Genomic DNA, 24,380 nt, shown 5'->3' with positions numbered 1-24,380 from the left:
TCATCTTTCACGTGTGCGAATCAGGCCTCAAGTCAGCATTACTTATACACTCTAAATAAATACCTATATATTTTGAACCTTATATGACTTCCAGCCTTCTAAAGTGATTATGTTTTGCACTTAGTCCTCATGCCATGAAAGAGGGACAGTGAAGCATTCTGTCCCTGTTTTATAAAGAAATTTGCTATAGTGTTTTGTTCAGGAAACATCATGAGTGGGACAGGTGTTAACATGTAGGTGTATCAGAAACAGCCTTGAGCTCCAGGTGCACATGAAGCAGACCCATTTCCCCAGGCAGGGAAGTCAAGCTGCTTGCCTTATTCTTACCTCCATTCTCACAGCTACTTAAAAAAGCAAGCAGCAGGCTGTTTAGTGTGATGCCCCACAGCCACAAGTTAGACCAATAGGCAGAGTATACAGATCTCTGACCATGCAACTGCCTCATCTATGACATTTCATTTCTTCACCTCTTTCCTCCCTATGGAGTACACTCTTCAGGGCTGAGACCCTTAATGCTTTGACCCTGGTTTCAGGAGGCTCCAATGTTAATAACAGTTATCATCACTAGCATCATCTGGAAAAAAAATAAGAAAAAAGGAATTATCAAATAGAACAAGCAAGTTATCACCTCACCAAAATTAAGGTAGCAAAATTAATGAGAATGTCTTTCACATGTAGTGGAAGAATGGAGCTAGGTCCTGCTCTGAGCTTACAGTGCACTAACAGTCTCCTTGATTAATTTTGTGCATTTACGTACTGAGGCAGAAGCAAAAAACCATTAATGGAATTTAGAGGATACTGCATTCACTCCCCTTAGAAAACAGCCTGAAACTGGGAATGCTGTGGCCAGACCAAGAAAATGTGCAGCATAACACTGAAAAAACAAAACAAAATGACCAATAAATATTAAGCTGTGATGACTCACAACATACTCAATGACTTCTTGTAGTTGATTTCTCACTCATTGCTCCTATCAATGTGTCTTTTCCAGAGAGAACAACTGGAGATTTGAGAAAGTACAAAGTACTCTAGAAACTGGTTCTTTGAAAGGAATTTACAACTGACAGGCAAATGATAACTTATCTATATTTCATGGAGACTGTGACTCACATTATTTGTTTCAGGCAAGTATAAAAAGCCAGGTCTCAGCTAAATCTTCTGTTATTATTTCCTCACAGAAGGACCTACCCTTGACAAGAAATCAAATGATTTCTCACTCACTAGTTGGGAAATACTATCATTTTCTTTTCTGTTCCTAAACTTGTTTTCCTACAAGAGTAGAAATCAATGTAGAAACTTAGAGAATACACAAGGCCCTTCTAAAAGCCCTCTAAAGCAAGCAGAAGTATTTCCATGTCACTGATGGACTTCACTGAATCTGTAGCTTGAAGCATCTCTTCGATTAATGGACAAGTCTTCTGTTCATCAAAAGAAAAATGCACACTCCAAGCCAGTACAGCAGAGCTGCATGACCTTCCCAGTGAAGATTTAAAACAAAAAAACATGTGCAAATCTGTTTCTTTCTCCAAGCTGAAAGCCTGATTAAAGGCTTTTATTATTTTTGCAGTTTGACACTAGGCATTAAAAATCATGTTTGGGGTTTTTTGTTTTTTTTTTTTTTGTTCTAAATTCCTGAACAGTTCTGTGGCTCTGTTTTCCCAAATTGATCTAAAAAATGCAAGTTCGAGCTTGCAACACACTTGTTCTTTTTAAACCATATTTATTTTTGTTTTCAAGGGAATATTCCTTCTTATTGTAAGTTTTCCAGAGTAGTTGAAACCTGTGCTGTGCCATCATAAATTTTGTTGTTATTGCTATTCCAAATAGGTGCCTTTATTTTCCACCACATCTTAATCTTTATTTTTCCCCCACAGCGATAATGTTACATTGGCCTTTTCTCCTGCTATTCTTTCTCATTCCATCTTTACCCCTGTCCTTTATGTTTGCATGCTGTCTCTTATAGGCAGAATGTAACTTTGTGAAAATGAGGCTTTTTGAACCTGTTACTATCTAGTAAGTCCAAACCAATCAACTTTAAGCCTCTTTTATTTCAGTGATCCATACCTCCTTTAGAAATACAGGAAGTGCAATAATTAAAATTACCATAGCATTTTGGAGACTGTTTTGGATCATTTTATCAATGCCCTGTTATCCATAATTCTGTTGGCTGCCAGGCTAGTGCTAAAGGCTTTTAGAAGTCCCAGTCTCCTCAGAGGGACACAGATGTGTAGGTAACTGGGGGGGGAAATAAATAAATAAATAAAAAGCCACACACAGTTTGTGATACGGTGGTGCTGGAAGCAATCGTGTTTGCAAGTCATTCCCTAAGCTACACTGTTAAATCTTATGACACATCTTCGTGCTCTTCTTCCATCAGCAACTGAAATTTCAGTCTTGAATCATCCTCTCTTCCTACTGTTTTCATTGTCTTAGTATTCTAATGATATACTGTGGTGGGAGGAGGACAGGAAAGAATTGAGAAAGCAAATAAGAACTTATTTGCATAGGACAAATTTCCTTAAGACTTCCGTGAGACAAGCAAGGAAATAATAAATCCCTTGGGAATTTGTTCCTCAGATAATAGATAATTATCTGACAGCCCTTCCCTTACGGGTTTAGACTCACCTACCTTGTTAAAAAAAAGGTATCATCTGCTGCACCCTTCTGGGCACTACCAGAAGAGCACATTCTACAGAAAATACCTTACAAAACCAAGTAGGACTAGAGCACAGCTTTTTTGAGCCAGGATGCGACTTTTCTTATTGCTAACAGAAAACAGGCACAGCGTTTCTCTAGCTTTCAATTAGCCTAAGGCTAAAATGAGATCTAAGAGAGAAGACTTTTCCACTATACATGCTTACAGATCTAGAGCAACTTCAGAATCCTGCACTTGCATTTTTTGGCAATTACTGTTTGATGGAAGAGCAAGCAGTGCTGTTGGTAGCAAAACAAGCAAGGTTTGACTCTGTGTGGTTTTTATCCCTGTTCATCACGTCCTCATGTATCTCTTGGTAAACTCACCTCTCACATATACCAAACTTGTAAATCTTTAGGCAACTTCTTCGCTCACAAATGATTCCCTAACCCTGCTTCTTCCATTCCCATATGGCAGTTGCATATACAATTTCCAAAAGCATCAGTCTTCCAACACTGCTTTAAAATAATAATAAATTCCTAATTTCAACTTCAGCTAACCCTGCCTTGCTAGCCTCAGCTAAAGGCTTTATTGACTTGGCAGGTAAACCAGATGAAAGTCATTGGGCACTGATTTCCTGATTTGCCTCAGCTGAGCCCCATAGCAGTGGACATGTTGCTGAAACATGTGGGACATCTTGTGAATCTTTAGAGGTCTAGGCAGCCCTGAGTTTTCTTGAGATTTCAGGAGCTTTACTTGGTTATAATGCGTACAGTATACATTGCACCAAAGTAAACCATGATTCCCAATTCATAAACAACAAAGAAATATAACTCAGAAATGGGAAACAACTGCAGGAAGTAAGCTTATTTCCTTCAGGGAAGAAACTAGATATTTCAAAGACATTGTGAGACAGTTAGTGTTATCTGGGTCTGGTTTGTATTTTACAAAACACTGTAAATCCTAAGTAGTTCTAAGACCATGCAAGTCCGAGACTGCAACCTAAAAATACATTGGACTGCATAGAATAAAACAGTGCCTAGAGTTAGTTCATGTACTTTCCACCACAGTGATCTCCACCTTTTCTTTGGCAAAATGAAGCTGAGCAAACTGAGAACAAAAACACGCCTCACAAAACAGGAGAGCGCCTCACATTTCCCAGCATCCAATACAAATGACTGAATCTGATTTGGTAATATCTAATTCAAGGTTGTTTGAACATCAACTGTATGGCAAAGAGGGATCACAGTATGGGAGAATCATTAACTTAATCTGCCAGCCCTGTTTGTTTGATGCCTCCTCAATAAGGTACAAGTCAATAAAACTTTGTGCACTCACAGACAACTTCCAGCCCCCACCAGCTGGGCCAAAATGGGAATTAGCAAAGCCATTTTGCTCTTTCTTTTCTTGTTCAGCACAGGTAAGAGTCTGTTTCCTTCTGCTTGTGTGGGTAAGATGGGGGACAAACACTTGAAAATTCTATGTTGTGCAAGTGGGTCACCAAATCCATGTGTCACCACTTACATGGACAATGATTGATTTGGGGTTTTCTGGGCAGCAAGAGCTGCTGGTGAACAAATTCAGAGCTGTGGTCTATCTGGAGCTCACTGGAGGTACCAGAAGAGCAACAGCTTTGGTTTTTGCAAAGGAACCAAACGACCAGAAATGGGGACACCTTCAGCAAGTAATCCAAAAGCCTCTGAGAAAATCCACAGCAGTTAGTGGGGCTGTATCTCTAATTCAGCAGGCTCTGGATCAAGTTCTAGAGCTGTTTCTACTGCTGAGCATTGCCAAGCATGGTTATCCTGATTCTCATCTATTATGGCAGGAGTTTTCCAGTTTTTAACAGTAATATTTAAAACAAAAATAAAATAGAATGAAGAAAGTCTCCTTGATATTCCATGGACATCACACTTTCTCTTACCATAAAAGTTTTCTATTATCATGGGGGCAGTAGGTAGAAATCTAATCTTCAACAAAATAGATTAATTTTTCCAGAAGTAAACCTAGAATTCTTTTTTTAAACAACTCCTAAAGAATCTAGGAGTTCCACTAAAGACAATATAAGAATTTCAAGAGCATCTACAAGTTGTGCAAACTATTCAAGTATAAATGATGCTGGGCATAAGGTACCCCCAGAGAAAGCAACTTTGACTTTCCCATGCCTGTCAACAATAACCTACCTTAAAATGAATATGCCAATATTCTGTAAATCCATAACCTAATACTGAGCATGGAAATTAAAGAACAGAAGGTGGAAACTTTGTGAGCATGAAAAAAAAATAATTAGGTGACAAATTCCTTTATGAGTAAAAATATTTGAGAGCTAATTGTTAAATATGAGCAAATGCATCATTTACATCTGATGCACATGCAACTTTCAGATATAATCACACTAATTGATTCACTAATTTACAATGGAATATTCTGTTGCAGCAGAGATGCAGCCTGACAAGTTCATTATGAAACCTGCAGAAGCCACTGCGACAGAGTGGTGGTCATTGTGAAGGACTACACTGTCATTTTATTGATTGAGATTTCTTACTCCAGGGCAAGATATATGGGGATAAACAACTGTTCAGTGACCGATGAAACTGTGGTGATTGTGGTTTCCGCATAGGCTCATAATCTCACATTCTCCCAGTTTGCAGTTCCCCAAAACTTCAGTATTGACACTGCTTCCCATCTTTCTCTGACCGGTGTTTGACAGCTTTAGATAAATGGTGACTTTACCTACCAACGCTGTATGAAAACTGGGACACAAAGTCACAGATCTCCTTAACTGCAGCATTCTAATATTTAATGCCTGATTCCTTTTCTTCTCTTGTAGTGAAAGGAGACATACTGGATGACTATTTAAGAACAGATGGTGTTTGGATACTTACTAGAAACAAAGAGTTCTACAGTACAAATAATGAAAAAGAGTGTGCAGAGAAATGTGATGCTGAAAGAAATTTTAATTGCAGGTAACTTCTGTTGAATCTTAAAACACTTTCTGCTGTTGCTTAGAAGTAAGTCCACACCCCCAAATTTGAACAGAAAGCAAATAAATAAACCTCTGGGCTATGTAGCTGGAAAAATAAAGTATGGATAGTGAAGTGGTACACATTTCCCACATGAAACATACAATAATACCAAGTTTTCTTCAACCTTTTTGCTCTACACGTTCTCTTCAGAAATGTGCTACTCAGAAACCAGGATGGGAACTTCAGCGTGGGATGTACATTTGTGCAAAACAAGCCCAGAGCCCTTGGGGAACACAAGGGTCTGTCACTCAGGTGCCAGCCCCTGCAAAGTCCCTTGTGGGAAGACCCCTTGTTCTCTAGAGTTCAGGGCAGGTGGCTAGGCAACAGGGGCTAACTGAGGAGCTGAAGGCTCAATCTGCACCCATAGGTAATCCAGGATGGGGTTAGGAACCAGGTACTACAGCTGTTCCCACACCACCATCTTCATGCTACTGCAGCTCTGCCTACAACAGCATCATCTGTGCCCTTGTCTTGTTACTTATCTCCACCTATAAGTTAGCAAAAGGTCAAGTAAAGGGTGAATCTGCATTGACTCTGTCTTTCTCTACAAAAGCCCAAGATCCTACTCCTATCCAGTGCTACCTGCAGGGTTGTTTACCCTTATTTTGCTTGATGCTGCCTTGTTTCACAAAATAAGAGATGTTTTTAATGCATTGTAGGAAAAGGCATGAACTTAAGCAGCTATAATGCTATTGGCAGTGTTTTCCCAATGCTGTAGCTAGCTTCTCAGAAAGTAACTTATTCATATACTCTCACATCTTGAAAATGCCAGCCACTTTAGAGCAGTAGAAAATGTCAGTGCCTCAAATATTGAGAGCAACCTCTGAAAGAGCCAGATGGATATAAGAAAGTGCTAGTAAAATAATAATTTATAGGAAATTACTTAAAAGTTGAAATTTTGAACTGAATTAAAGATATTGTTTCCTATGTTCTTCTCAACAGGGCCTTCCTATTCACCAAGAAAAAGCTACAGTGTTTGACATTGGCTGAAAATCGCAAAACAACAATCGCATTCCACAGTGAAGACGCAGTTCTCTATGAAAAGAAAAGTATGTATATAGTATGACACTACACACACGAATCCTGTTTTTACTGCATCCTTGCATCTCCTGCTGTGGTTTTGGAGTAAACAACTGCAGGTGGTGACAGTTTCAGTGAGGTGAGCTTGAACCCAATATGAACTTACTTGGAACTGCCAGAGAATTTCCTATATAGCACCAAGGATTCTTACATACAACTTGGACTGGACTCACTCAGCTCTCATTTAGTTGTGAGTTTAAACATACTACAAAGCAAAAATAATGCCTTTTTTCTTCCCACTAAGTATTTACTTAGAAGATATCAGTAGAAATAAAGATTGCAGCCAGTGCCTCAACATTTTAAGTCTGATATCTTCTACTAAAGTAAAAGTTGACCTGTTATCTTTTGCATTAAAAATGGATAAAAGAGGAGTTTCTGCTGTACAATTTTTTGTATATATTGAAACCAAATAGACACATGCATAAGTAATTAGATATTAAATTGAAATTTACTCTTCTAAATTAATAAAAAAGTATGTTTGACCCAAATTATATTCTGTAACAGAGGGCCAGAAAGTAACATGGGTGTAAACTGGCACAAATCAATACACATCCCTAACTTCAACTGTTCTTCTGTATACTGCTTGCCATCACCCAAGCCCTTCCAAACTTCTGAAACATCTGAAGAGATACATCTGATCCTCGTGTTATTACCAGAGGATGTGAGTTTTATAACCAGGAACCTTCACCTCTCAGGAAAGGAGGAAACACTAATAGTTTTTTTGTTTTTTTTTTTTTTCCCCCCTTTTTTTCCTTTTTTTTTTTTTTTATGCCCCCAAACCCAAATTTCATCCCACTGACCTTCCCAAACTCAGATATTCTATGATTCCATGACTCTATAAGTAGTATAAATTGTAATCCTTCAAAGGGATAGTTGCATGATGCCTGCGCTGTGAAGTGCTTATGATAAATACATTTAAAACACATCCATCTGAACCAGAGGTCAGCAAAACACCTTTTCTTATATCCTGTAAGGTGAAAATAATACAAGAAGGATGGTGATAAATGTCCAAAAGGTTATCTATAGGAAAAACTCACCAGTATAGTAGCCTCTTGTCTAGAAACCACTGAGGCAATCTCCACAGAGGAGCAGTCTCCAAGAGATGCTGCCTTATGGTGGTCAGCCCTTAAATGAAGTCTAGAAGAGGTCGAGTCAAGCTCTACCCCTTCTGGGAGCACAGCTGAATTACCCTCACCTGTGCTCCCACAGCTGATCTGACACTTGCCTCAGCTGATTAATCAGAGGTTCAGGCTGTGATTACCAGTTTTCAATACATATCCCAATATTATGATATTATAAATATTTAACTCGTATTTGTAACTTGTTGCATCTCCTTTTCTGATTTGATTTTATTAGCTTCATAAAAAGCTTCAAGAATTTTCTTCTCTAGGTACTCATTCATTTCTAATTAATGAATTTTTAAATGCCTTACAGAATCACATCTCTATGTTCATGTGTGCGAAAGGTTCAAAGCAGTTAAATCTGCATGCTCTGAGTTTTAAGAGATGTAATGTTGTAACACCACTGAATTAAAAAAGAAAAAAATTCAATTTCAGTTTATCTTCTACAATGTAAAAGAGGAATTGGGGAGGACTACAGAGGAACAGAAGCCAAAACTTGGAGAGGCATTCCATGCCAGAAATGGGCAGAAAAATCACCCCATAATCCAAAGTAAGGCCTTGTTTATGTTTGTGTTTATGTTGTTCAGAATCATTTCCAAGCTTCCCCAACTTTATGTGTATAAACAACTTCATGTTGCAAGTTATTAGAGTGACATTTTAAGACAATTTTCAGCTCTCATATTAGTTTGATTCTATTGGCAGAGAACTGCAATGATCTAGATAAGAAAAGGCTGCATTGTCAGCTAGGGAAGTTTCATCTACTCACTGTGCATCTTAAGAAGGTGAAATGCTGCTTCCACCAACACTGAATGAAAGTTTTACTACTGGTGACACAGAGGCCAGAAATTCTCTCTTCTATTGGAGATGTGAAAAAGAAAATGAGCAGTGTTCTAAAGAAAATTGGAACCGCTTACTTAGATTTGTAGTTTAAAGACCTTTTAGTCTTCTCAGGGAGGGTTGCTATAGGAAAATTATTCAGGTGACTTCCTTCAGTTTCTGCAAGTTTGGATCCAGTTGCACTAGGTCACTAGCCTCCAGAAATACTACACTTTTCAAGTAGCTGTCTTAGGAAAAATACATCATAGACCCTCAGGTTGCAATGAGTTAACTAGATACCTGGATACATGTAGTAGAGATGATAATATTTCTTTGAGATTTGCAGAAATCTTGTAAGCTGTACGCTCTCTGATCATTAGCAATTGGAGTCTAGGAAGAGATTACTACTAATGATAGTTAGAAAATGGTTTTCAGATTTCATTTATGGATTAGATCTTCGAATCTGTTTTTCTCATTTCTACTATGAATGAGTAGAGAGCAAAAGGAGCTCAGTATGTTTGACATATCCCTCCTGCTCTACTGAGTGAATTGTATTAAAATATAGTTTTAATACTATTACAGCTATACGCCTGAGAAACACCCAAGAGCAGAGCTGGAGGAAAACTACTGTAGAAATCCTGATGGGGATGTAAGAGGACCCTGGTGTTATACAACAGATCCTGCTACCAGATTTGATTACTGTAATATCCCAGAGTGTGAGGGGCAGGTCATGCAGTCTGAAGAAGGTATATTTATTTTTCTGGGACAAGGTTTTCAGCAAGGACATAATATTATTCCTGCTATTTGTTCTTACGTTATTATTACAGATTGGTTTCAAATGTGAATTTAGGTCAAGCTGAAACTTAAGAAGATCTCAGTACAAGGATTGTTTTCCTAGATAGTTCCAGTTTGAAATTAATGTTGTAAATACAGAGCATTTTTATTTATCTATTTACTTATTGTAGTGATTTGCTGGTATTGTTCTGCTCTTACCCCTACTGATTTATTTAATTTTAACAAGACTAACCCAATTTCTGCGTTACATATAAAGACCCCAGAGCTACCATTACATGTAAATATGTGACAAAGGCCTCTCTGCAAATGACATCTATCTCTGAAGCTTGATTCGTCTGACTAGGCTATCATTCTGAGTCTTCTAGATTCCTTTAATCATTGTTTAGGGCAAAACCTTCTAGAAGAACAAGAAATTTCTATTATTTCTGTTTTCCTGTCAATGTAGTCTTTCATGAGGATCAGAGTTCAAGGGATGGTGTGAATCTTGCTTTGTTTTCATTCTACATAGATCCTACAGTGGAGTGCATGGAGTGTAATGGTGAAGATTATCATGGAAGTGTTTCCAGAACAGAGTCTGGGCTTGAGTGTCAGCGCTGGGATGCCCAAGAACCTCATATGCATGGATATACCCTAAAACAGTGAGTCATTCTCAGTGCTGTGTTGTCCCACTCATTTCTGTAGTGCCTGGGAGTCCCTGCCTGCGGTCATTCTTATTGCTACAGCCACACATAGCAAACTCATGAGGTTATCTTTCATCTTTGATGTGCAGCTTTCCAGGGAAGGACCTGAAGATGAATTATTGCCGTAATCCAGATGGTGAACTTCGTCCCTGGTGTTTCACCATGAGCCCCACTAAGCGGTGGGAATATTGCAGCATTCCTCGTTGCAGTGAGTCTGACTCCTTGAGATCGCTCCATAGGGTAGCTCTTATAATTAAAATAATGTAGGGAGGAGAAAGACAAGAGATGACAGTTGTGAGTATCCTAAGGAAATCCTTGTGAATATGGGATAATGTACAACAATGAGCAGAATCACTCACTATACTACTGTTGCGTAAAACCATGTAAGGTGATTGAGAGTGCTGTTGCACAGTGCCAGAGGTGTTATGGAAACTCTAGTTTGTCTTAAACTAAACTACCATACATTTCAATTCACCTGAGAGGCAGTGCATTCTCTCTTCAGTCACCTTGCTTTTCCAGTTACTTGAGAAGGCAGAGTCATAAGAAACACATAAACCTCCATGGCTGTATTGTGATTTTTTTACCCAAGTTTGGCCAGCACAGCTAGAACTGCCTTTTTCTTATTAAGAGATTAGTCCTGAGAAATAAGTTCAGGCCTCAGGAGAAAACCTAATTCAATTGTTAGCTAACTTTGACCATGAAGAAGAACAAACTAGTTCTGGACATTTCCAAGGCACTGAATAATGACATTAGCACTGCCATTATTGGAACTAGACTACACTTTGAGAAGATACTTTGTGTATCAGTAGAGCTCACTTTCTTAGCATCTGCTCTTGCCAGCGCTGTAAGCATTTGTTTGCTAGATGTAGTTCACTTCAGCAATCACAATTACAGGTATGATGAAGAAGTTGTGAAAGATCCATAGCCTCTCCATTTTGTGCTTAAAACTTTGAGTTTAAAGAACAGACCAACCTTTTTGAGTTCCATTTTTCTGCTCTGGGAATTACCTATACAATGTATATCTAATACAAATTCATATTAGGTTCCCTTTTCTTTCACCTTCTGCAGGTACTGTGGCTCTCTTCACTGCTCTTATTTTGATGTTCTCCATATGCCCAGCTAATTCATTTTCTCCTACTCTTTCTTCTGCCTCACATTTCCAATCCACTGACTCCAGAGCCATACCTCTGAATTGACCTCTTTAGTGACTGTCATAAAGGGGCAGCCACCTGGCAGCCTGGCTGCTTGTGAAAATGTGTGCTTTGGCTTTACCATGGATTTTTGCCAACATAATCTCTGCTGAAAGAAAACTGCACATTACCATTATAGAAAGCAATTATTTTTTTAATATAGTTGAAGGCATTGCCTAACTGCAATTTTTTTACTCTTCGCTATTTTTATTTTATTTTATTTTATTTTATTTTATTTTATTTTTATTATTTTTTAATCCTGTTACAGCTATGCATCCACCAGCCTCTGGCCTGGTCTCCCAGTGTATCTCAGGGAATGGAGATGACTACCGAGGCAGGATAGCCATCACTGAATCCGGAAACACCTGCCAGCATTGGAACATGCAGTTTCCTCACAAACATGGCTGGATTCCTGACAGATATCCCTGCAAGTATGCTGAGCCTCCTCATTTTAGCAAAACATGGTTTTCCCTCAGTGATCCAGATACAGAGACAAGAGGAGCAGTTATGTTGATAAGCTTTTTCCTCTCTGTCACCTCTCACTACTGCCATTCAAGCCTTGCTCTTCACTTTTTTTTTTTTTTTAAATTTATTTATTTATGCACTCCTTTTTGTTTTTTTTAACCAACTTAATTCTCATGTACTTATGTCACCTATACTTGCATTCCTCCTCATCCCACTGCAGTTGTAAGTAGGAGCTATTGGAAATAGGTGAATGGTTGGACTTAGGTGAATAGGTTGGAAATAGGTGAATGGTTGGAAATAGGTGAATGGTTGGATCTTTTAGGTCTTTTCCAACCTGATTCTGTGATTTACTGCTTTTATGTCAACAAAACCCCTGATTGTGTTTTCTCACACACTTCTGATGTGCTACTCTTCTGAATATCAATGCTCCAAGGCTCAACATGCTCCAATACTTCCCTATGCTCAGAGGTCAGAAGAGCTGGGTCTGTAGAGCATTATCACTGGGCACAGGCCTTTAGCTCTGTTCCTCTTTGGGACCTGTGGGTTGTGAAATAGATCATGTAAGATTTCCTGGGCATGCAAAACCCTGTCCATCCTCACTGCAGAAGGCAGTTGAGGACAGAGTGCAGCTTGCACAATGTGACATCCAGCCTTGCCTTGATCTTCCAGTACGGGGTCTGGTGCACTAATGGCTTGTGTTTCAAAGTCATTTATTACCACCCTTTCCTGGTCTCAAAAAAAAAAAAAAAAAAAAAAAAAGAGCAGAGAGTGTAAGCATTGTATAAACTCTTCATATGACATCATCATTTAGACTGTAAATTCAATGGCTGTTGTCTAGCTCCAAAATAGCAGTGAATGAGGTAATATATCTGTAAAAAGAATGAATATAATCTCTGAGATGAGTTATGCATTCAGTAATTGTGAATAGTCTTGTACATAACTGTTTTTTACTCCAGTGAGTTATTTAAAGCAAGTGTTTCTGTTTCAGGGGTTTAGAGGAAAACTACTGCAGAAACCCTAATGGAGAGAAGAGGCCTTGGTGCTACACCATCAACAGCAGTGTCCGGTGGGAATACTGTGCAATACCCCAATGTGATGGGACAGAACAGAGTGCTGGTATGAGTAGTGGAGTGCACTTAAGGACAACAAAGCAGAGAAAAACGTCTTGCTTCTCATTGTGAACATCAGTTTTTTTTCAGTCACTTTGTCACTGTTGTTAATGCAGTTGTTCTGCTAGGTATGTCAGAAAGTCTGCCAAATGGTGGACTTCCAATGGAAGTGGAGGGAAGACTGTAAGTCAATAGCTGACTCAACAGAAGAATAACAGATCAAAAAGGGGTTTTGTTAGGTTTTGTTTTCCAAATTCTGGTCATTATTAGCAAGTGAAGTATCCTTTGACTCAAGCAGATGAAGGAAGTGTTAGTTCAATTAAAAGGATAAGAAGAGGTCAGAAATTTAACATAATCTGTATTCTAGAAATAGAGACAAAATCACTAAGATCTCTCACCTCTGAGGAGTTTTCATTTTCAAGTCAAACATTTCCACAAATGTCAAAATGAAACAGAGGAATGCACCCTCCAATGGCCAGCATCTGATGCATGAGGATAGTCTGTGAAAGTTCTAAATAACTTTGGAAGTGCCCTTCTGTTTTTCACAATGGCTAATATGCTCTCATAGGAATTCCACTGCATAAATGAGTAAATCCTTTTTGTCCTCTTATGAATTCAGTGTTTTCTTGTGCCTACTCAATACAATCAAAAAATCATGATACAAGAGACCCGTTTCTGTTTTTTGCTGCAGATGTGGCTACACAGGTATTCTTGCCAGGGGAGTGCTATCAAGGCAAAGGCCTGAATTATCGTGGCACGGCTTCCACCACTGTATCAGGACGGAAATGCCAAGCCTGGAACTCCAAGTCACCACATGACCATGGAAAGACCCCAGAAAAATTCCCAAATGCGTATGTTTATCTTCCTCTTTTTTTTTTTTTTTTTTTTTTTTTTTTTTTTTTTTTTTTTTTTTTTTCCCTATCTGACATTGATCCATGCTGAAAATGAGACTGATGTTGTTATCTATCTCAGTACATCTATGTTTTAATGCACTGATAGGGAACACATCTATAAAAGACAATTTCTTTCACTATAGTTTTACTAAGATTCAGAAAATATCTGAGAGGCTTCTACCCAGAGTTTAGGCATCTGCTGAAATATGAATTTTATGTAAGAATTTGAGACCTTTGGAATACTCTTTCTACATGTTTTACCTGGGGAGAACACAGCATGTATATTGCAAAGCACACAGACAAGTACATCATGGGTAGAGATACCATTTGAAACACCTTCTGTGGCTGGAACTGGACATCCAGAACTGAATTCACTGAATTTTCTCACTTGATTTGTTTACTTTTTTCTCCAGAATAAAAATGCTGGATTAGAAACAACTTGGAGAACTAACCATAATTACTAATGTGCCAGTTATATAAGCATGCAAAAAAAAAAAAAAAAAAAAAAGAGAATTGCTATGATATCCATAATTGCTTGATGGAACACAAGTACAGTTGGGAGTCAAATGAGTGGGGCCAGGCTCCTTTCAGTGGTGCCCAGTTGACAGAACAATGCGCAATGGGCACAAACTCAATCACAGGAAGATCCATACAAACATAAAGAAAAACAAGGACTGAAACACTATGACCAGAGAGGTTGTGGAGTCTTCTTCTCTGGCGATATTCTAAACCCTCATAGATGCTTTCTTATGTAACCTGCTTTAGCAGGGAGTTGGACCTGATGATCTCCAGAGGTCTCTTCCTCCTCCTATGATTCTGCGATGGGCAGGAAGGTTACTGCTTTTAAAAATTCTCTTCCTTTATTTTTATTTAGTTATTTATTTATTTTATGATGCCATCCTATAAAAATGTGGTTTTCAGTTCCTGGGACTGATTTTTTTTTTCAGTCATATTTTTGTCATTGAAAGTGCTTACATATTGAAACTGAAAAGTATTTCATTTCTGGGGGGATCAGAAAATACTGCAACTCTGCAAATCATTGGAGAGAGGAATTCCAGTTTCATTCACCCCAGCAAATACAGTGCACTCCCTGAATTACCACGTGTTTGTTTCTTTGTTTTTAAATTAATAATAATAGTAATAATTTTCACGAGTATTCAATTTCTATTCTTCTTCATATAAGAAAGAACCCTTTGACATTAAAAAAATAAAAATATTCCAGCATATTCATAGCTAATTTGCACATTCACATGATTATGTATGCTCACATATATATGTACTTCGAAATAAATTCATTGTCATAGCCAGCACTTATTTAGTTACTCAGTATATCTACATATTGCAGCCAGAATTAAGCCAGTAGTAGAGATACATCTCCTTACACATAAGTATATTAATGTCTCTGATGTACATGGGAAATAAAACTCCAATTTTATCTCAGCCAAAGATGTTTTTTGCTGGTAATAATATATCTGGCAATAATTAAAATAATTTTAAAAAAGGTAGTATTTACCTTTTTGGTAAGGCATTCCTGTGATTACTTTCAGTCTTACACAGCACGAATATTTGTACTTATTTTTGCAGGGATCTGAGAGAGAACTATTGTAGAAATCCAGATGGTGATAGCCGCCCATGGTGTTTCACCACAGACCCCAGCGTTCCATGGGAGTACTGCAGTCTCAAGAGATGTGATGATCATACTGAGGAAGCCACACCAAACGACCCCCCTGCAGCAGTGGCACAAAATGTTGATCTTTCTATCCCTCCCACAACATCTGGTAACAGCTGGCATTAGCTGTCACCTTCTCTACAGTCTATGGATCAAACAAATGGCAACCTAACTCAGTTATTCTTGAGTAGTGCTACAACAAAACAGGCACACCTCTCCTCTGGCAGTCACAACTGTGTTGTTGAATTTTGCAGCTAATTCTCCTTAACCAGAGTATATCCAGCAGCCTGTATCATTTTTCAGTGCATTCTATAAGATATCATCTTCACTTAGGAGGATGAATGAAAATAGACAACACTTCTAGTGTTTCTGTAACTGTGTGCAATTGAAATATAACAACAATAAATTTTGTCTGTGCCTTGCATTATTGTTTTTAGGAGGCTGTCTTTATCTTCTGGTATTGTTCATAGGCAACTGTGTTTTTCAAAAGGTATACACCAAGAGAATTTGGCTTTTGCTCTATCCTCCTTTACTGCTTCCTTAATTAATAGCCTATGTCAGTCAAAGCAGTGTGACTTTTCTGAAGGCTCCATAGAGTGTCTGCTAAATATTTGTGTCGCAAATATTGGAACATATATTGGAACATACATTGGAAAATATCCAGCTGGGCTGGATAAAAGATTCATTTATAAAAGGCACTGTGTACTCTTCCACACAGAAGGAGGAAGTATCTGAAGCAACGTTCTAGGAGACAACAATTGCTTTCTCAGTGTAATGGGCTGCTAACTCTTAAACATGATTTTCTCATCAAAGGTGCTTCCTGATTTTAGTTTAGCCAGGATTTTAGAGTCTTCAGGTATCAGAAAAGCATCAGCCTGAAGTTCCTTGAATATATTGTTTTGCGGTTCAATTACTCTGTATGTCCAGGAAAATGTCTTGACAGGCAAGAGATCACAAACCATGGTACATCTTTGCCTTTCTGCTAACGACAGTAGAGAAGAAGGAAGCCCTAAAAGTATTTAATCTGGGTTAGTTCTGCATTCTGCAATACCAGCACACATAGATTCCATAGATAACGATCATTTCCTTTTCCTTTTTTTCACAGACTGCATTAATGGCAATGGTAAAGATTATCGCGGCACAGCAGCAAAGACTGGAAATGGCAGAACTTGTCAAGAGTGGAGTTCTCAGAGCCCTCATAGTCACAAATACTTCACTCCTCTGACTCATCCAAGAGCAGGCCTGGATAAAAACGTAAACATCTTCTACTGCCACTGGTGTCATTGAACACTGATTCCTTTCTCTATGGCTCCCCACCTAACATTTCACAGTGTGTCTAAGTGTACTTGCAAATCATCATGCTGATAACCCACATCTATAGCAGTGGTGAGGAGGGAAGGATTCATTTTATAGTACCTAAGACGTTGGTATTTCAAGCATAGATGTGCAACATTGAGCTGATAAAGGCTTCCCTTATGTTTGCAAGCACCAGAGCAATGCCTTTTGTTGTATGCAACCAACTGAGCAGGCTCCTGGCAAACTCTCAGGACTAACCTAATTTGCTCTCACTAATTTCAGTGGAAGAAGTATTAGGCCAACAGAAAATGCCATACTGCAAAACAGTTAGTCATCCTACGTCAAGCTTTATTTAAAAGGCATTAGAGCTAGTCTGACTCTTGATCGATTCAGAAAAGTATAGCTGCTTTATCATACTTGTATACTTTTACAGTTGGTTTTGAGATACAGAAAATAATTAATTTTGTTTAGAGGGAATAGAAAATGTTTAACACGCAGTGAGGAAGTGGCTGGAGAACATAGCTGAAAGGTTTAGGTTAACAACTTTAGAAAACATGTGCTTGTAGACTTCTTCATAATGTTGCTAACATTTGTAGTCTTCATTCTTTGTTTTTGTAATTATTACAGTATTGCAGGAATCCTGATGGAGATGTAAATGGTCTTTGGTGCTTCACAACAGATCCAGAAAAAATATGGGAGTACTGTGAAATCCCGCGCTGCTGTAATTATCCTTAAAGACTTCTCTGTTTTCCCTTTCTGCAACATATTGTGGCAGTTACAGAAGGTTTTAAATTCAGCTACAAGCAGCTGGAGTAGGTAGTAACTTTAGATTTCAATGTAAGTCTGTACAGCAGTTAGACAAAATGAGACGCCTCTAATATTCAGCTAAAGTTTAGATAAGCTGGTGTGGAGAATCCTCAATAAGATTTCATAGATAATCACTGATGTTTTCTTTATTATCAGAGAAGCTGAGCACTTGGAGTTGCTGCGTGAATTTGAAATACAAAGGAGAGGATTTCCATGATGTGCATGCTAGTCTTTCCATGCACTTTGTGGCAAGACTAATGCCTTGAGAAATGCCTAATACAATTTTCTGTTAGCTGAGAAAACCAGAGATTAAACAAAAATTGTTTTCATAACCTGCTGACATAACTTTTCTTCTGATCTGGATGTAAAAATAATTTGTCCCTTGACATTTTGCTTTTCTTTTGGGGTAGGGAGTGAATTTGGTCCTGGGTATTTTGTGTATTATTTATTTATTCATTCATTCTATTTATTACACTGAGCAGCTGTAGCATCTGCAGAAAATTCAGCAGCAAAAGATGTCTTAACTGCTGTGGTGCCTTGGAAATAGATGCGTATAATAGCTCTGGTGTACTGACAGTGTTACTTAGCTCACAGAGGCAACTCACTTGCTTCGCTCTTCCCTTCTTTGCCTGAATTTTGGCAGATGTTTGTGTATTTATATACATGTATAAATATATATATGTACACACCCATACATGTAGATATATAATATATGCAGACATGCATAAATATGTGCGCATATATGTTTGCATATATACGTATGTTGGGGATACGGAAATTCTATCCCTTCTTAATCTTATGTATCATTTGTACTACTGTAACATCTAGCAGCCAGGACAGCGTAATAATGCATAATAGTGAAGAATGATCACTCTGTTACGAGTATGTGATATTTGTCATGCTGGCCATCTAGTGTGTTCATCTAAGCAGTAATATGTTACAATTGTGCACATCAATTTTTCCAAACAGACCTAAGAGCTGCACAGGCCAAAAGAATACAGAAAGTTACACAAACAACAGGTGGCAGAGCTTGTAAGCAAACCTGCTCCCTGGAACTGCTGTGATGAAACTTCACTTCTAAGATCTGATTTCTTCTCGAAAGAACCTTGGAATACTAGATTTTCAAATTGCCAGTCTTACAATCAGTTGCCTTTGGTTACTTCACTAATTGTCTCATAGCAAAACTACGCATGTCATGTATTAGTGTCACGTTGAAATGCTCCAGATAATGATAATATAATGCAATCCAAACCATCATCAACAGTGAAAATCTAAAGAAGATACAAAAGAGCCTTATCTCTTTCTCTTTTCATCAGATTACACTGTGAGTGGCATTATGGAAGTGAACCAAAATTCTTCATTGTAGCCTTTTTTTAAATTTATGTTGTAGCTTCTTTGGAGCACGACTGTGGAAAATTCTCAACAAGAAGTGAGCGGACCTGTGAGCAATACAGCATGTGTGATGCATCTCCAGGGTCTTGGCCTTGGCATATCAGTCTCAGGACAAGGTATTGATATTCCAGACTGTATCACCATCCCTGACTACCAGGGTTTCACAGGGAACAGGAATCAGAAAGGGACTGGTACAAAACAATGTATATGCTTCTGGAGACTATGTTTAGTTTCTATTTAAAATACCTTAATATATAAATTAACTTTTTTTCTTTTTTCTTTTTTTTTTTTTCTCCTTTTGACATAATGTTCACAGAAAGTTTTTGTTGGGTCATTAGCACATAAAATTCCCACTTTCTTCTGAATTTTTAAAGCAAACTTGAATTACAGATACACTTAGATTTACTGAAATGCAGAAGGAATAAGTCTCACTGGGGACAAGGACAGTTAATTGCATTCTGCACTGGGGGAATTTATGCTCAGAAATGCTCAAATCTAAATTTCTATTATGTTAGAAGTTATGTGAAGACTACCACCTCTCTGTACAAAAATAAATGTGTACATGGCATTTCCACAACAAGAGATGAAGAAAGGGCTTACAGAAAGACCAGTGAAAGTTTCTAAACAATTGTTGACAATCATTATTACAAATAATATCCCAAGAAAAGTTAAGTCTATAGCAAGATTTATGCAATGATCTAGTCCAAGACAATCCTCCAAATAAAAAGAATGTAGCATTTTCTTAATTGTTTCTCAGGATAAACCTAATATATCACATGTGAAATTGTTAGGAAATGCCAATTACTTATAATGAATTCCTGTAAGCAAGAGTGGCCTGTCAAAAGAAATACTGCTGCAAGCAAAAACCTCAGCTGGGTTTCAGATTTTTTTTCATAGCTCTCATGTTCAGAGGCAGATAAATTTTGTCCTTTGAAAAGCTGCTTTTGATTTCTCTTGCAATTGACATAATCATAGAATCATAGAATCAACAAGGTTAGAAAAGATCTAAAAGATCATCCAGTCCAACTGTTCACCTATTACCAATAGCTCCCACTAAACCACATCCCTCAACACAACATCCAAGACAATCTCTAAGCAGTAAAAGATCTGAACGTGGGGAATATTGCTTGTTTGCTAGTTTTTCCCACTGCCCACAGCACAAGTGGTAGGAAGCTGACTGTGTAGTCTCAGAATAATATGGTTATTTTATTCTCTGTTCTAGTACCAACGTGCATCATTGTGCTGGCACTCTGGTACATCCACAGTGGGTCCTTACTGCAGCTCAGTGCTTGCAAGAGTAAGTATGAGGACTAGAATGAGGAACAGGTATTTCTTACAGCTGGGTGAAAAAAAATCAAGAGGCACAAAATGTACCCGATTGGACACTTTACTTGTTGATCTTTATTGATGGTTTCTCGGCCTGTGCTACATCTTCACCACTACTAATACAAACCCAGCCATCTTGTAAATTGCAACTCTCTGAAGAAATCAGGAAATTTTATGAGTGACGTTCCTGAATATATGTATGGATGTGTAACCTTGCCACTATCATTTCTTCCAGGTCAGCAGAGCCCTCTTCCTATAGGGTCTTTCTTGGGATACAGAACCTAAATGCGGAAGAGCCATCCCTGCAAATCCGAAGCGTTCACAAATTACTGAAGGAACCCAGTGGAGCAGACATTGCTCTGCTTAAACTGAACAGGTACTGTTTCAATCAAAGTTTTTCCACTGCACCTTTATTCTGAAGTCATCTCCACCTTTCCCTATCTTCCCCCTTTCTTGCAGAGCCTACTGAATACGAAGACTGAACAAGCAGATTATCATTTGTCTAAGTATCTGTTTTTTATTGTCTTGTTTTCCAGTCCTGTAACAATTACTGACCATGTAAAACCAGTTTGTTTGCCTGAAACAAGTCTGATGATTGAAAGAAACTCCGTATGCTTTCTAACCGCCTTTGGAAAAACAAAAGGTAAGGCACATTCAGTGGGACTGAAAACAAAGGGGAATTCTCAAATGTTTTCCTAAAAATCCTTTCAGAATCTGGGAAAAAAAAAAAAAAAAAAAAAAAAAAAAAAAAAAAAAAAAAAAAAAAAAGAAGCAACAAATTTTGCAGAAGATCTAACTAAGTCAGAAATCACCAGGCGTTATTCTATTTTTTTCTCACCATGTACACACATTTTACCTCACTGAGCAAATAAGGTACGTCCTTTCCACCCCATGTGCCAGACTGCACCTTAGTAACACTCCACCTGTAAAATGAAGAAAACAGAAGTTTCTTAGTGAATGCATTCATAAAATTAAAAGGAAAAAAAAAAAGAAAATCTCAACAGAACAAGTTTCTGCCTCTGCATTTCACCGTAACAATCTTTCATGTGGGTTGCAATGCTTCTTGCTTCTTCTTGTGTCATTTAGCTATACAGCTGATGCTGTGAAGATAACATTTAGGAATAATCACTCTATCAGTGTCGTTGTTCATCAGCATTATCAACAATACTTTTCTTCAGTGCAGACAGTTTTCTTGTTCACCATGCCACACGGTGGCAGCAGCTTCTTACATTCATTTCAGAATCAACACCACAAGAAAAGTGCACTGTCCAGATTTCAACAGGCCATTACAGCATTTAAGCTACAGCAGAAAGATGGTCCTGCCATGTCATGAAACTAATTATTGAAAAGGGGTACAGAGCCAGAACCCCACACCTAAATACAGTGTATTCCAGGAAAATTCAACTGTTTTTCCAATCTAGTAAGCACTGCATTGAGGCTTGAAAGAATTCAAATCAATCTGAAGTAAATCCAAGCTTTTTCCTTTGATGTAAGCCATAGCTACTGCACTATAGTGAAAGCCCAAAATAAACATGATTGTTCTCCATACTAAGCATCTGGCTTTATTCTGTAACACGTTACAAACTGGTTGTTGAGAGGAACGATCCAATTACTAAAAATTTAAAACTTTTAGTAGTGAGACTCCAGTGTCCCAAGGTACCGACGATAGAGCTGGGGACTGATCCTAGCCCTTTCATTGCTCAGGCCTCACTGCATTGTCACAGTGCCTAGGTTACCATTTATAACTGTTCTATTTTCTTGGTCATTCTCAAAGGTACTGATACAGGCAAGAGATTAAAAGACATTGAATTCCCCATACTTGAAAAGAGAATGTGCTATCGTCCTGGATTTTTCAATGGAAGTGTAGAGAACCATGAATTTTGTGGTGGATTCTCTTCTGTAAGAGTACGTTACTGTGAGGTAAGAATAATTTAGCTTTGAGTGTGAGCAGGTCAAATGTAAATTTATTTATTTTTTTTTCAAGGCTTAGAAGTAGCTTCACCAGTTCAATGCCTCTGCATGAAATGTGAAGACTGAGGCCTACATAGCATCTTTCTTCCCTCACACTGTCCATCAGAACAGCTGCAAAATTGTGTAGGGTAATTTCACCCTCCTCCACAAATTGTATCCTGACATATCCTGTATGTATTAGTAGCCCAGTATTGTAAATACTCCATCCCAGCAGAAAATAACTCTGGGATATGCTGTTTGGCCTTCCCTTTGCAGAGAGAAGGAAACCAGTGAATGTTTCTGGTTCCCACCTGACATTGTATCACTTCTTCATTTAATGCCCCAATTGCTAATGCTTAAAATGTTCCCAGTTTCCAAATCTTCATAAGCTTACGACAAGACTTTTAAAATGTGATTTTCTTTATTGGAGGATATCGTATTGGGTACTTTTCAATACAAAGCTGATGACTACTTGGAGGCAGTCAGAAGGCAAAATCTGTCTGAGTAGGTAGTCAGTGCCACAACAAACGCTACATTCAAGGGTACGGATGGTGAATTCATTGATACATACACAAATCACTAAGCATTTCTATTTGGGTTTTAAGAAACAGCATAATAACCATTAAATTCATTTTGTCTGGAATCAAGCTGGCTGGAGAATGCAGAAAACTAAGATACTTCCTTTGTTGTGTAACTGGTCTCAAGCTGTTATGGGGATATTCTACATCCAGGATTGGTACTTGGATCTCTCTTCTTCAGACAAAAAGAATGACCCGTGTGCTTGGAGAACAAAAACAAACAAAAAAAAACCCCATCTTTTCCTCTCCAAATTTTTGTTAAAATAAGGAGAAGAAAATTCTCTTCTACAGCTCTCTGCTCAGCTATATTTTGAGGCCTTCAGAGTTACTACAGTGATATTCCTGACAGTATTTTGTTGTTTGCATGTCTAGTGCCATTACTAGAAGAGTTACCTTATTCTCTCTTCTCATCCCTAGGCTGAAGTTGGAGGACCTCTAGTCTGCCAAAATAAAGACAGATTTGTCCAATATGGAGTCACTTCTTGGGGACTGGACTGTACCCAGCCATCAAAGCCTACTGGTTTTGCCCAAATACCTAGCTTTCTGTCTTGGATCAAGAATGTAATGGTTACCCACTGAATCTGGACAGCATTCCAAGCATAGTTTTAAAATAGAAATAATTCATAAGAATCTTAAATAAATACCATTTCTCACTGAGAATAAGTAGTTATTACAAAGCAATAGCCATGTTGACCAATTATGACTCTTTCAGCACTATGTGTGGAGCAATGTATAATGACAAAGAAGTATAATGACAGAAGATCAACACAATGGAATAAAAAAACAAGAAGTATAATGCCAAAAGGACTAGCACAATAGAAAGATGTCACAAAAATGAAAAGTGCTCACTCATTTCTGAAGATCCAGGCTCCCAATAAAAACTCCAGAAGAATGAGATCACCAACCACAGACCCTTCCCCAGTGCCAGTCAGCCCTAAAATGAGCTCTAAGAGAGTTGCAGACAGGTGGGATAGAGGTCCCAAGGTCCCCACCAACCTGTGTTATTCTGTGAATCTGTGTAAAGCACAACCTTGGACAAGGAATGTGAAAGAGTCAGTGTTAATACTCCAGAAAAAAATATATCCATTTCTCTCTTAAGCATACATGCAGACAAACACAACTGTTCAGATACGCACATGTGCAGACATACAAAATCTGTTCACTTTTCTACTCACAATATTAAATTAATTCTAAAGTTGATATTCTTACTCTACTAAAATGCCCTTAGAAGTCTCTTTGACTCAAGTGGCTTGAACTGATCCCATCCAACTCAGCCTTAAGTGGAATATGACAGCATCATTTGCTGCCTTGCCCTTTTAGCATTTCATTTTAACTAGATTAAACATGCTGTTTCAGAAACCACTGTATAACAAATAGCACAATATAAATGTGTAAGTCCATAGAAAAATAAATGTCTCAAAAAGCAAAAATTTCACTACAGGAAAAACCTCCTGTCTCCATTGTTTGCTGAGATACATTATCTTCTACAGACAGACGTGATGGAGATGAGCTCATCCACTGCACTCTGTGTTTGTGTGTCTAGAGCAAGGCT

At 38.1% G+C, this 24,380-nt stretch overlaps 1 protein-coding gene across 1 annotated transcript in view; it reads left to right on the top strand.

Moving 5' to 3' along the window:
• Nucleotides 1-4,006: 4,006 nt before the first annotated feature.
• The window catches only part of PLG (plasminogen), a 42,992-nt gene continuing 22,618 nt past the window's right edge, over nucleotides 4,007-24,380 (top strand). Inside the window, exons 1-18 of the mRNA XM_072332203.1 lie at nucleotides 4,007-4,055; nucleotides 5,466-5,601; nucleotides 6,604-6,710; nucleotides 8,298-8,412; nucleotides 9,261-9,405; nucleotides 9,996-10,111; nucleotides 10,243-10,361; nucleotides 11,612-11,774; nucleotides 12,797-12,933; nucleotides 13,609-13,768; nucleotides 15,395-15,588; nucleotides 16,585-16,733; nucleotides 17,403-17,496; nucleotides 18,973-19,090; nucleotides 20,197-20,271; nucleotides 20,536-20,676; nucleotides 20,837-20,943; nucleotides 22,075-22,215. Coding sequence (XP_072188304.1) covers nucleotides 4,007-4,055; nucleotides 5,466-5,601; nucleotides 6,604-6,710; nucleotides 8,298-8,412; nucleotides 9,261-9,405; nucleotides 9,996-10,111; nucleotides 10,243-10,361; nucleotides 11,612-11,774; nucleotides 12,797-12,933; nucleotides 13,609-13,768; nucleotides 15,395-15,588; nucleotides 16,585-16,733; nucleotides 17,403-17,496; nucleotides 18,973-19,090; nucleotides 20,197-20,271; nucleotides 20,536-20,676; nucleotides 20,837-20,943; nucleotides 22,075-22,215 — 2,266 coding nt within the window. The remainder of the gene's footprint in view (nucleotides 4,056-5,465; nucleotides 5,602-6,603; nucleotides 6,711-8,297; nucleotides 8,413-9,260; nucleotides 9,406-9,995; nucleotides 10,112-10,242; nucleotides 10,362-11,611; nucleotides 11,775-12,796; nucleotides 12,934-13,608; nucleotides 13,769-15,394; nucleotides 15,589-16,584; nucleotides 16,734-17,402; nucleotides 17,497-18,972; nucleotides 19,091-20,196; nucleotides 20,272-20,535; nucleotides 20,677-20,836; nucleotides 20,944-22,074; nucleotides 22,216-24,380) is intronic.

This window comes from Excalfactoria chinensis, chromosome 3 (genome assembly GCF_039878825.1).
Source record: "Excalfactoria chinensis isolate bCotChi1 chromosome 3, bCotChi1.hap2, whole genome shotgun sequence".
In the NCBI taxonomy this organism is placed as follows: Eukaryota; Metazoa; Chordata; class Aves; order Galliformes; family Phasianidae; genus Excalfactoria; species Excalfactoria chinensis.
This window is presented reverse-complemented; position numbering and strand designations above follow the sequence as displayed.